At 40.5% G+C, this 14,130-nt stretch overlaps 1 protein-coding gene across 2 annotated transcripts; it reads right to left on the bottom strand.

The window, feature by feature from the left end:
• Window positions 1-1,218: 1,218 nt before the first annotated feature.
• calml4a (calmodulin-like 4a) lies at window positions 1,219-6,308 on the bottom strand. Of its 2 annotated transcripts, none has more exons than XM_015953609.3 (5): window positions 6,094-6,308; window positions 5,962-5,992; window positions 5,381-5,521; window positions 4,977-5,165; window positions 1,219-1,516 (listed from the first exon to the last, which is right to left on the bottom strand). In XM_015953609.3, exons 1-5 carry the CDS (start codon window positions 6,094-6,096, stop codon window positions 1,419-1,421), a joined length of 462 nt encoding a protein of 153 aa, XP_015809095.3. In that variant the 5' UTR covers window positions 6,097-6,308; the 3' UTR covers window positions 1,219-1,418. The 2 variants fall into 2 exon arrangements, with proteins under 2 accessions (XP_015809095.3, XP_015809096.1); XM_015953610.3 differs by having other exon boundaries at window positions 1,388-1,516; window positions 4,952-5,165; window positions 6,094-6,174.
• Window positions 6,309-14,130: the final 7,822 nt, after the last annotated feature.

Genomic DNA, 14,130 nt, shown 5'->3' on the forward strand with positions numbered 1-14,130 from the left:
CCCAAAGACCTGCAGAAGATGGAGGAGTTCCAAGCCCCCAGAGAACCAAATAACTTAACACTTCCTGCTGATTTTGGTCTGCAAAATGTAATTTCAAGAAATAACGAGAAATCTTCCCATCTCACGTCCAGTTCAGGTAACATTAATTTGAAATGGTAAATAGTAAATGGGCTTCATTTGTACAGTGCTTTATAAAATCCAAGGACTCTAAAAAGCCCCCCCCTCCCCCCCCCCACACACACACACACACACACACACACACACACACACGTTTACACGCTGTTGGTGGTAAATTACAGTGTAGCTACAGCTGCCCTTTAATAACACTTCTGTTTAATCTCACCATGCATTTTATCTTCATGACTGCTCACATGCTGTTTTTGTGGTCCAGGAGCTGAGTCCTCTTTTAAATCTATCTCCACATGATCTCTGTCTGTCTAAAAAATGCTACAGAGGTCACGATGAGCAAATAGAGCAAAGTATTCCCATATGATGTAAATATGATGTCTGCAGTCCAATTCCTCAAGAGCTTAAACAGATGAGGATTCATAAATTCAAAACTTCAGCCAAGTGGCTAATATGAGTCTGACTGGTTGTATTATCATACATAATTTAAAAATAGTCAATTCTAATAACCATTCCTTTAAAAAGCAGCTGAAAACTCACCTGTTCAAGCTGGCTTTTGTGTGACCTTCACCACCCTCTCCTTAGTCTGCCTTTTCTGGGATCCACTCATTTCCTTCTTTCCTATTCATTTTCTCTCTCCATTTCCTTACATTTGTATTTTTATCACAATTTTTTTCTCATTGTAAACATGTTTTTAATTATTTAAAAAAATCTTTACACTTTGTTTTCTTTTTTTTTTTTTTTTTTTAGTGAATCGCTTTGTGCCTTATCTTGAGAGGCGCTATATCAAAGATCCTTTCTTTCTTTCTTTCTAATCAGTGATTATGATCGGTTTGAAGCAGAACTGGTTGGTAACTGAGTTTATTGTGAAAGGCTAAACCAAACACTAAATGTTCCCAAAGATTAGCATTGATGTTATCTACTTAAAAAGGTTACAAGCCCAGCCAAGTTTAGATCCAAAAAACAGCAAGAGGCATCTGCATGTGCAGGATTTTAGAAAGTTTAACCCTTATTTAAAAACACAATGAGCTATAGTGGCTGCACTTTCTCACACTTTTGATAGAGTTGTGTAGACATGACATCACTGCAATATGATTTCATCACATTATACAGTTGAATAATGTATACATTTATTAAATAATAAAGGTAATCAACAAGCAAATACTTCACATTCTGATATTAGGCTGTCCGCCTCAGTCTATAGCTTTGACACACTGCAGACAGGTTCAGTGAAGTCCCGTATTCATTGGTCACTTGTGAGGTTTGAAGGTGTTTGGATTTAACCTCGATGATCAGTAATCGACTGGTGGCAGGGTCACCATCTGGGTAAACTCCTCATATTTGATTATTCCATTTGACTTGACGTTTGCCTCTTTGAAGAGGTCATCCACTATAAAGAAAACAATGAACAGCTTTGTAAGTGGACTTCACAAAAAAAACATTTTTATGTGATTTCGCAGAACTCTTAGAATTAATCCGATCAAGCGTGGTTTGGAGGTCAGACTCATGCTTTTTTTCTCCTTTCATTGTTTAATCTTTGATGGCTAATATTAGGTAGACAAATGAAATTTTAGCCTTTTAAATTTGTTTTATATGTATTCTTATCGTTAAATACCAAAATATAAAATGTTCAATTAGACTTTTAACTATTATTCAGAAAAATACAGATTACTGCAACTTTTGAAACTTTTTTCTTTTGAAAAACCAAATTTATCACAGTGAAATATCACCACCGACACCAAGATGACACATTCTATAAATGTGTTTCCAGTTTGGTTTCTGTGTGTTTTGACATTTCAGTTTATAATCTCTGAGGGGAAAGGTCCTGAATACAAAACAGGAGCTTTAGAGTAGGACAATGGGACAGTTTTGCTTTTACTTTTAAAGTCTTTAACACCATTGTCTGCTTTTTCAGGGAAGTGTCATCAGCTTTCTGCCAGAAATCCACCATCTTGATTGTTTAAAAAAAACTAACTAATAAAAATGCCACCATGATGCTAGAATCCCATGTAGTCAGGAACTTTTGAACAAAGCACTAAATCCTGAGTTCCAGGTTAGCTTCGCCATGGGCGATCATCACTCAACACTCTCAGCTTGAGATTCAAATGTGTACTTTCACTTTAAAGATGACAAAAATGCTGTGATTTGTCACAGCATACAAAAAGAACCGTCTCATGTTCTTAAAAATAGACATAGGTATACTCTAAATAACGTTTTATTGTGCTGTAAGTTTAGATGCATTCATTTTATTTCAATTAAAAAGATTTTGCTTCTAAATCAAAATCCATGTCTTTTTAAATAGATCAATGTTTATAGACCCACATTAAAGCTGTTATAACAAATCTACAGAACAAGCTATGTTTTGAACATAAACACGGTCACGAAACACTCATCCCTCCCCTCACGTATCTCCTGAGATGCTTCTGCCAGAACCGGAAACCGGCGATGCCGGACGGCTCAAGATAGTGCTAAACACGTCGTTTTCTAGGTCCAAACGTCTTTTGTTGTCCGTGACTTCAAATGGTGTTTTTCTTTTTGGGACTCTGGTAGTTTGTCCTATAGTTGAAGTGGTAGCAGCCAGCTGTTTCTCCTTCTCTGATATTACTGAGCTGAAAACTTCTCACACCAGTGGTGTTCTGTAGCCAAATATGTGAGTGTGTAATCAGTGGAGGTCCCAGGGAAGAGCAGAAGTGGGGTGGTTTTAAAACTAATGTGAAACAACTACTTTGTTAATTTTTTTCAGTTTGTTTTACCTCCACAATACATTTATAGCTAATGTTAGAACGTTGTTAAGAGATATTAGAAAACTGTTTTAAGCTAATTTGTTTGTTACAGCAGCTTTAAATATGCAGCTAGACTCATTTAAAGTTTTAGCTGCTGTTGCGGTTATTGAACACTAGGGGGAGCAAAAAGCAGAATTTGTCAACACCTGTCACTGTCCCTCCACACCCATTTAATACCGGCTCAATCTGATGAGAAATTTTCGTCCCACATATCAGAGGGAATCAATTCCATACAAAAACATTAAAAAGTTCATTTTATGTACCAAGCAGCCGGTATTCAGGCAAAGGCAACCAACAGACACATTTAATCATTATACTGTAACTTTTAGGTCAATTTTATTTCCTACTATGTATTTGTGTTCAGTCTTTAAAGTGTATTATTAAGTTTTCTATCATATTTTTTTTTCAATGTAGCCAATTTAAACAGATGAACACCTTTCACAATCTTCTTTTATAAATATTAAAATTCCAGACTCCAAATGACTGATGAAAGAAGACAAATGCAGCTTTTACATTCAGATTTTCACAAGAAAAAAACGAGTGTTTGTTCTAAAACAACAGTCCTAGGTGAATCTGCAGTGATTAGGACATTGGGTAAATAGTGGGAGAGAAACGATGTATACAGGCAGGTTTACAAAACAGGTGGAGGAAAAAAAGATAAGCCAATTACGACAGTTGGAGGGAAGCTAGGTATTTTTTTCTGCTGAGCTCAAAAACAGCAGCTGTGCTGTTTTCTTCAACATGATGGCAGTTACAAATGTGAATGAAGAAGACGACTTCGATGGATGTTCGAGCAACGTGGAAGAGGGATTCTGCGCTGAACACATTTCAATGCTTTTACCGAGTAAAATGTGACAAAAGTTTCATTTTTGTCAAATATGAAGAAGACCAAGTTTTCACTGTCCCTCAGAAGTGGGACTTTAAAAGTATTATGGGATGCTCATGTTTAACATTTTGAGTGCGGGTTTAATTCAGACATGTGAGTAACTAGTTTGACTTCGTGATTTTCAAGTATACAATTTCTGTCCAAATGATGAAATGTGTGCTGTTTGTGTTGTTTAGTTTGCATCCTTTAGAGCAGGGGTGTCAAACATGTGGCCCGCGGGCCGGATGCGGCCCGCGGGCCGGATGCGGCCCGCAAGCGGGTTAAATCCGGCCCGCGAGATGGTTGTGAAAACTTTATTTTCATACTTTACAATGTAGAGTGAAAATAAACTTATCTTTGTGAGCAAGTTTTCTCTGTAACCAGTATTAATAAAACAAAGCTGCGCTCAAGGCTCATACAAGAACTTGAATCCCATCCTGAAGTTGGCCGCCACTCAGGATGTGACTTCTGATATTGATGTGCTGGTGAAAGCTAAAAGGGCAGATGGCTCCGCTGATGATGTTCATTACCTGACCCATCTAAACTCAGCCTATTGTTTACTCTGGTGTTCACGAGTGCGTGTGTGTGTGTGCATGGACGAGTGTGCGGGTGATTGTATGTCCACTTTTGGAAGTTGGGTGCGGGAGGGGAACTGTAATTTTTAATTGTTTTATACTTGGGGAGGGGGCCTGGGATGGGAATGTGGGATCTATGGGGCCATTTTAATCTGTAAAGCACTTTGAGTTGCATATTTTTTGTATGAAAAGTGCTATATAAATAAAGTTGATTTGATTTGATTTAAAATGAGTCAAATATACTTTAAGTGCTGCATGGAACTGATCTTGCCATGTGATCTGTAAGCTCTTTGAATCACTAAGAAATGTTTTATTATGTATTGATTTTTTTTTTTTTTTCAAATTTTCAAGTACACTTCAGGTGTTGTACTTGTACTATTTTGGATACACTGTCCTCAGGCTCCAGCCTTGTTTTATATTGATTGTATTAAAACAAAGAAAACAATCTGAAGTTTTTTTTTTTTATTTATTTACCGGTCTGGCCCACTTGGGACTAGATTTCCCTCAATGTGGCCACTGAGCTAAAATGAGTTTGACACCCCTGCTTTAGAGGTTCTGGCCAGGCAGTATTGTCTGTTTTAGTGAGAAAAAACAGTTTCCACCTTTAAGAGGGATGAATGGAGTCACCTTCTTTGTTGGTGAGTTTCTCTCCTAACATGGTGAGTTTGGTGCGTAGCTCAGACGCCTGGATGTAACCTTTCTTCTGCTTGTCTGTCATCCTAAACGCCTCAAGGATTTCATTCTTGGGATCCTCCTGCTGCTTCTGTCTGTGCATCATCGTCAGGAACGTAGAGAAGTCTACCTCACCCGTCTTTTCTGAACACAAACATTTTTCACAGAATAACGGACATGATCTTGACGTAAGTTACTCCATTTTCCTAACCGCTCTATGCATCCAACTTCAGAACAGGATGTTTTCTCACTTCCTGTTACAGGAATACTTACTCCCTTATGTTATTATTTCTAATAATGTAACATTTCTACATCCAAAAGATAAAAATCTGAGATTAAAGGTTAGAAGGGGACTGTACCGATTTTATGAACCTGTAGATGTCGTTCCACTTCGCTGTATGTTGGGCTGGTACCCAGGCAGCGCATAACTGTTATCAGATCCCTTGAATCAATTTTACCTTTTTGCTTTTTGTCATACAAGGAGAAGCACTCTTTACACTCTGCAACAAAAGAACAACTAAATTACTGAATTTATCCCATGTATAACAGAGAGAACACAACTGATCCAAGGAATTTATCTTTAAATGTCAAGAAAAAAAACATTTGGTAAACCTTTACAGTAAGGGTTCCTTAACAATGTTACTTAGTGCATTATTAAGCATTAATAAACTGTCAAATAAAGTATTAACTGTTTAATAATGATGTTAATATTAACCAATGCCTTATTAAAAAGACACCCCCTGGCTCTTTGTGCTAACCTTAAGGACACTTAACAGTTAACAATGTCGAGAATGTTAAAAAAGGAATGCTATGTTTATTATTGTTTAATAATGCACTACGCAACGTTAATAAAGGGACCCTTATTTTAAGCCTTACAGACATTTTATTAATAAATTGAAGTATTTTATGAACTTAACAAAAAACTCAGTTTACTACTTACCATTGATTTGAACTGGTGTGAAGAATTTAGCCTGCAAGGTGACAAAATGTTGTTTAAAGAGAACAAGGCCATCACACCAAAGTTAAAATCATCTCTAAAATCAGTTTAAGAGAAAAATAGTTTTGGTCTTACCATGTCTGAAGTGGGTATGCGTCGTTCCAGGAAGAAGAGTGTTTTCTGTACACTCACCTGCTCCACCTGTCTAAAGTCCAGCACCAGTAAACGGCAACGTAATTTAATACGTGTCACTGTGGCAACACTGATACCAGATCCAGTGTGTTGCTTTGTGCTTTTTTTTAACCATTTGTCCAATAAAACAGAGCCATTTTCCCAGGTGATGGGTCTGGGTTCTTCTCATAATGGAAAGTTATCTGGTAGGAAACAAGTGATTGCTGATTTAAAGGATTTAATGTAAAAAAAAGAGGTGATTTTGGGATCTTTTTTAAAGTGAAGGGTTTAGTCTGAATTTGACAGTGAATTAGTGTCGTGGATCCCGCTGCCTGTTGAGGGCGTGTCTTGCTGACTACTCCGAGTCTCCAACAACCTGCAGGCTGACAGCAGCTATTGAAAAGAAATCAGAAGCATGGTGACATCTCAAGTTTTTTTAATCAATTTTACAAAAAAGCAGAGAGGTCAAACATTTGTTCAGGAGAACATTCTAAAATATGACTTATTAACTGGTTCTCCTTTCCAAATCTACTTGTTTTTTTCCCCCAGCACATTTGCCGTGGTCTCTAATATAAATTAATGCTCTGTGAGTTGATCCTTGAGGAAACAAAGCTCTGGCGCTACTGTTCCAGAAACTAGAACTGAGTCAGAGAAGTGGGACGGCAGGATTTGGAGTCTTACTTTCTGATACTCCAACATCTCACTTCTGATTGGCTAACAGCATAGTAACTCTACCATTGATTCCACTTGCTTTGCAACATTGATGTTTAAACTCCACAAATAACACGAGCCTGAAGGAGTCACCAATGCTAACGGTTAGCTTCTAATAGTCTGGATATGCTCTGCTCTCTCATGGATGCTAAATCAGCAACAGCCTTCCCTGTCGCAAGCCAAGATGAGTGGGTCCTGGTTTTTTTTTTTACTTTCAGTGTTTTGAATATCTGACCAGTGATGGGAATAACGGTGTTTAAAACAACAGCATTACTAACGCAAGGTAGTTTTTTTTAGTAATGTGTAATCTAATTACCATCTATCATGATGTCATTTTTCATTACTGATAAGAAAATACACACATTACTAGTTCAGCAGCAAGGTGTGTTGAAACTTTCATCAGCTGATCGGGAGCTAAAGGGGTGGATGTTTACATCCAAGTGCATCAAAGCCAAAAAGGAACAAGGAAGACATGATCAATAGTTACAAATCCACACATTTGTTGCTGCAGGCATGAGTTTGCCCTGTGGTGTGCACATGTGAAGCTGTACCTTTTTAAGTGACAGCAGGACTTCCCGTTTAAGGATGGAAGACGTCAGTTCATTAATTCCTCGTCACAAGCTTTTATCTTCCTAGATCATCCTTTTTAGTCCTGCTACAACATGGACTCAGGTGTTACTAGAACTAACCACATGGCTTCAGCACTTCCACGTTTGGGTCTAACCCAAGTGAGTAAATTTAAGTCCTTGATCAAATTTAAGCCCATTGGTGTCATTTTTTAAGGATTTTTATTCATAGATATGATGTTGCTAGATTATAGAAATGCTAAATAAAACACCCAATTACAAGTAAAACAGAAAAAATTAGAATGTGCTAAATTCCATTTATTTCAGTAGTAAGACCCTTTAAAAGTATCATTTCAGTTTCATAACATGGACATACATTTTATTATGTTCAAGTCTTTTTAGTCATTTATATTTCATTATTGTAGTAAAAAAATAAATGAAGTTAACTGAATTAAGAGGGATCCCATTTTTCTTGCATATAGACCCTTTTACTACCTACATCATCAAAAGTTGCGCGTGCAGCCTGGCAACGAGAGTGAAGGCTTCCTCATTCACACTCATTACTAAAACAGCGTTTTAAACCCTTTGTTTTGAAGTTCTGAGCACATAAAAATGTCGGGTTGTTGCGTGTATGGATGCCAGAATCGCTTCTCTTCAAGCAGTGGACTGAAACTTTACAGAATTCCGAAGGGAGCACATCCATTTCAACAAAATAGGAGGCGTCTGTGGCTGCAGGCCATCAAAAGGGTTGATGAAAACTGGACTGAAAACACAATCCAAAATGCTCGAGTTTGTAGCGCACATTTTATATCAGGTGAGGTAATTATGTACTAAGATTACATATAAATTTATACGCTTTATTTCATGCTTCAAATTAACATTTTGTTTTAATTCATCTGTATTTTCCCACTGCATATTAGTATAAACTGTATTTCTCTAAAATTAACACGATTGTACTCTGAGCACGCTAAAAAAAAGAAAGCTATGCTATACTCACCCTGCCATGCAGGTACAGTTGGCTGTGAAGACGTAGTTCTCTGGTTTGTTTACTATGACCCAAGCCTCGTACATAGCAGTCTTGTGTCCTTGTCTTTGGCTAGGAAGGACTTCTGCCTTCAAGACGCAAAACTCAGAGTCTATGTTGTGATATTTTACTTTCTGTACGTGGCCACAGACAACATAGTTGTATACATCTAACGATTTGTATGCCCGTAGCTTCTCACGTGTGTACTTATTGGGCCTCTCCACTAAAAACATATATATATCGGGCCACTGGATATCTGGCCACGCACCTACATCTTCCACCCATTCTGTAATGCCACAGGGATCCGGGAGTCTGTTGCCATTCGTTAAAGTGAGTTTAATAATATAACATTCAAGATTTGCCGGTGATAACCCCGCAGCGTAGCTTTATAAAGCCTGAAACAACGCCATTCTCTGTTGCCAAGCTGCGAGCGCATTCTCGCTGACGTCATATTGTTTACAAACAGTAAAAGGGTCTATTTTTATGAAAAAAAAGAAAAGCAATAGAGCTCCGGGAGTTGACGTCACTTCTCCCGGCATGCAACAGTTCAAATCGAAACGGCGCCACATTGGCAGGTAGAAGCCGGCAGCTGGACTATTTGTTATTGTCAGAGAACTCAATCAGACAGGAAATATGGTAGATTCCTGTTGTGCCCCAGGATGCAGAACAGACGCGGACGACATAAGGAATGAGCCATCTACAGGATTCCCCAAGATCCGGAGCGCCGCAAACGTTGGATGATTGTAATAAAACGTGCTAGTGACCGGGCTAAAATGAAACTGTGGGATCCCGAGAGTAAAGGCTTTCGCTTATGCAGCGACCACTTCATATCAGGTACTTAAAACGAGGTTTCCTCAACTGTGTATGGTATTTATTTAAAATGTTTTTATTACGATTCTTAGTGGGCTTCCTAAACTTATTTAGGCGTGGCTTTTGTCTTATTACTCACAGCAACAAGTAAACATCACCTAAAACGTTGCCTCGTGATTTCTGCGTGCTGCCGTTTACGTGTTTTATGATGACAGCAATTAACCGGCTAAGCTGTATTTAATTTTTAAGCAATGGTTGATCAATTGTCAGATCACACATAAAAAGCACTTTGGATTGCTATTATCTGTCTCACCGAGACAGCTCTCAGACAGATCCTGAGACGCTCCTGCCTGACATATTTATTTTATTCACGGAAAAAAAAATCAAACTAGTGATTTCTCTTGGCGTTCAGTTTATACATTCAAACAGCACAGCACTCTATTTAAACTACTTACGTGTAAATTTGTCCATCCATCCATCCATTTTCATCCGCTTATCCGGAGTCGGGTTGCAGGGGCAGTAGCGTCGAGAGTCCCAGACTTCCCTCTCCCCAGCCGCCTGAGCCAGCTCCTCCGGGTTCCCCGGCCAGGTCCAGTAAGAAGTCCGCTCCGACAGCTTCTGGCATTTTTAAAAAGTATCCCATGGGCACGGTAAGGGTCGGAGATGTTTAGTCTATTTAATTTCTGACTATATAAAATGATTTCTTCGGTTTTAAAGTGTGAAGTAAACTCCGACGAAGTAAAATCCAAGCCGATCCCGTTCACGTTCATGCTTAAGATCTGTGTTTGTTTAGCTTCTTTTACCTGCCAATATGGCGTCTACTAACTGAGAGTCACGTGGGGTCCGGAGCTCTATAGTTACTTTTGTGGCAATTAGTTACTTTAATAATGTTGTAACTCAGTAACTAACTCAGTTACTTTTTGATGAGATGATTAGTAACTATAACTAATGACTTTTTGAAAGTACTGGATCTGGTTTTCTAATCCTAGCATTTCACCGTCTGTTTTGTATCGACGACTAATGCAGGAAATAGGATAGAAGACTATTTTCATGTTCAGCCTGCGAGTTAATGATCATATTTCAAAACTAACAAGTAAAAAACTGTTTCTCTGTGAACTTGGTCTTTAAAAATACATTTGCATTGTCATTTTGACATTATATTGGAAAGTCGCATTCATGAGAATAAAACTTACAACTCACCAACAAGTGAGCAAACTCATAATGGTGGTTCACTTTCTATTCTCTAATCCGGGTTATTCAACTTTGGTCCTGGAGGTCCGGTATCCACCATGTTTTAGTGGTTTCTCTGATTCAACACACCTGTGCAGCAGCTCATCAGGCTCTGCAGAAGCCTGTTAATCACCTGCTGATTGAAATCAGGTGTGTTGAAACAGAGTTAAACTAGGATTTGGTAGGTCTCCGTTTGCCAGTGATGGTACTTTCTGGAAGCGTGGCCAGAACCTTCGTTTTGTTTTTCACAAGGTCCAAGAGGGGTTGGATGGAGTGGTGGCCTGGGCTCGGAGATGGGGCTATCGGTTGTCCCAGTCCAAGACCAAATTTATGGTTTTTGGTTTGAAGAGGACTGTGCCTTGTGAGGGGTGTTATGCTATAGGTACTTAGGCCTGTGGTTGGATAACAAGCACACGTGGGGGAAACATGTGCACTTTTTGGTAGCCAGGTGTGGTCGTGTGCTGAATATCTTGCGTTGTCTGGCCGGTACTGATTGGGGGGATTCCAGGGACACCTTGCTGCAGGTTTATAGGGGCATGAGTAGATCGTCCTTGGACTATGGTTGTCAAATGTATGGATCTGCGGCGCCTACTACCCTGAAGATGCTTGATGTGCTGCACGCAGCTGCCTTGCTGGTGTGTAGTGGGGCGTTTCGGTCTACCCCTGTGGCTGCCCTCCTCATAGATGTGGGCGAAATGCCGTTGGGAGTTCCGTCGCATCAAACTGGGGCTACGCTATCTGATGAAGGTTAAGGGTATGGGTGCGGATAGCCCGTGTTCTGAGCTGTTGGTCGGTCACTGGGAGTTTGAAAAGGGGAGGCGGGTGGCTAGGGGCAGCTTTCCTGAACGGTTGAGGAATCAGGTGGTGGGGCGGGGCTTCCTTGACTGGTCGGTTCGCTCCCATTTGGTGTGGCCTGAGGTTTCGACCTGGCTACTGCCGGCCTCTGGAGTGAACCTTTCTTTTATGTCTCGACCACTGGGTGACAGGGGGGTGGGGGCTTTTATGAGGGTGGGGTGGGGTTCGTTCTTGCACCTCTATACTGACGGCTCCAAGGATCCTGAGAGTGGTAGAGTGGCAGTGGGGTTGGTTGTCCCTCTTTTAGGATTTGGTTTAGGTCGTCGCATAACAGACTATTGTTCTGTATTTACAGCAGAGTTGGTTGCAATATTGTGGGCCTTGCAGTGGGTGGCGGAACATCGGCCGACGAGATCTGTGATTTGCTGACTCCGCTGCTGCTCTTGAGGCGTTGGTGGGGGGATTCTTCAGGTCTAGGCCTGACTTACTGGTTAGCATCAGGTTGCTGTTGCACGAAGTAGTTGCTTTGGGGTGTGATGTTTGTTTTGTGTGGGTTCCTGCTCATGTGGGGGTGGGGGGTAATGAGAGGGCCGATACTTTGGCTAAGGGAGTGCTGTTGAGCTGTGAGGTGGATGTGGAGGTGGGGTTGGGAGCATGTGAGTGTCGCTCGGCGGTGGGTCAGATGGCGTTTGACCTGTGGCAGACCTCGTGGGATGGTGGGGTTACTGGGAGGGCTTTTTATGATCTGCAGCGTCGGGTGGGGGTTTCTGGGGTTGGCCATCCTAGCGGGAGGAGAGACTCTGTAGTGTTGATGAGGCTGAGGTTGGGTCATAGCTGTCTTCGGGGGGGGGGGGGGGGGGGGGGGGGGGGTGTCTCCTGAGAGTGGGGAAGCACCCTGATGGTTTCTGCCACTGTGGGGTGCCTGGAAACAGTAAAACATGTTTTGCTGGAACATCCCGATTACTCTGTCAAGAGGATGGCCCTGTTAGGGTTTTTGGGTTCTGTGGGGGTGGAGGTTTTTAGTTTGCAAACCTTGTTGAGGGTGGAGGATGGGCGGTGTGTGAGCGCGCTGATGGCTTTCTTGCATCAGCTCGGTGTGTATGCGAGGGTGTGAACGTCATCGGGTAAACCGTAGGTTGCTGTGGCAGCATTACGCCAGATAGGCGTCTAGGCTGCCTTACGACTGAAGAAGAGTTAAACTAAAACGTGCTGGATACTGGACCTGCAGGCCCAGAATCGAATGCCTCTGCTCTAATCCTTCCAGTTTTAGACAGAAATGTTTAAGTTAACAACAATGAGGTGAGACGTTTAACTTTGTTTTATGATATTTTGTTTTCCTTCTTTTTTGTCAGCTTTGCATCACAAAACGGAAGACAAAAAACACAAAACAACTTCAAAAGATATTCTACTTGTCTGAAGCTTGTAACCCTTGTCTTTTCAATTGTCATGTGTATTATTTTCAAAGAGTTGATCTAAATTAGTTTCGAGCTAACAACGATACATCTGAACCTTGAATAGAAAAGCCTTCTAGCTGCCATTTTGGGTGAAAATAACATGGAGATAAAGGAGAGGGTAGACGTGTATCTTGCAGCCGTTAAATAAAAAGCACATTGCAAGTAGTGCAGAAAAAACTTCAAACATTCATCTACTGACCTCAAACAACCCTAATGATCAATAAATTATATGTAAGCTGCATAAGAACTAAGATCAGTGATCTAAACTGAAATGATGTCAGTAAGGAAACGTACCGATGGTTTAGTGGTGAAAGAAAAAATAGTGTTTGATGCAAATGTCTTCTCAAAATATGAACTTAAATCTATTTCACATCCAAGAATAATAAAAAGGCTGGGACAAATTGCAGCACTGTCATCTTTCTTCGCTATTAGCCACAGGCAAACATCTATATTGCCTTGTAAAAAGTAATAATGGACCATAATGTGGTTGAATGATTGGATTCTTTGAGGTAAGATATTCTTTTCACTCCTGTTTCTCATATATTCAGCGTGTTCCTACCTGTTCTATAAATGAGGATGACTCAGAATCTCTTTTCAACATGCCTCAGCATCAACCCTTTGAAATCTTCTCTGAAATGTTCCAGCTCAGTGGCCTAGTGGTATGAGTGTCCGCCCTGAGACTGGGAGATCATGGGTTCAAATCCACAGTTGAGTTATTCCAAATACTTTAATGGGACCCAATGCCACCCTGCTTGACACTCAGCATTAAGGGGTTTGATGGGGGGTTACCCACCAAATATTTCCAGAGCGTGTGGTGCCTGCAGCTCACTGCTCCCCCAGGACATGGGTCCAATGCAGAGAACAAATTTCACCAGTGTGTGATGACTAATGGGATTTGAAACTTTTGTCTTCATCCTCAAGCTTCTGTTGACTCCAGAGAGCTCAGATGTGATGCTTACCTCTCAGAAGGGCAGAATGATGGCAATACGGAGCCCAAGTCTCCACATCTTTCAATCGACTCATGGGTCTCCAGAACAAAGAATAAGTGAATCTAAGTGAATGAGGCTATAAAAGCTATTTTGTAATCCGCTTTGCCTTATGCCCTGAATCACACATATGTTGTACTTCAAATTAAATGGAAAATAAATGGATGTGTTTTCACTATATCTGTCAAGTAATTTGATATTTATTTGCTTGTAAAAATTCGTAATGAAATGACTACAAATCAGACATCGCAGAATCTCTTCTCCCCAGCATAGCTGCTACTTACCACATAGCCAGACTCATAGTGGTTCTTCCCACATTTAATGATCCGTCTTTCATCCTGGCAGAAGGATTTGAAGCTCGCGAAACTGGTCTTACCCTTTTCTTCGTGTCTGGTTCGATGGCGTCAATATGAGACGAACATTGT

The sequence above is a fragment of the Nothobranchius furzeri genome, chromosome 9 (assembly GCF_043380555.1).
Source record: "Nothobranchius furzeri strain GRZ-AD chromosome 9, NfurGRZ-RIMD1, whole genome shotgun sequence".
Classification (NCBI taxonomy): domain Eukaryota; kingdom Metazoa; phylum Chordata; class Actinopteri; order Cyprinodontiformes; family Nothobranchiidae; genus Nothobranchius; species Nothobranchius furzeri.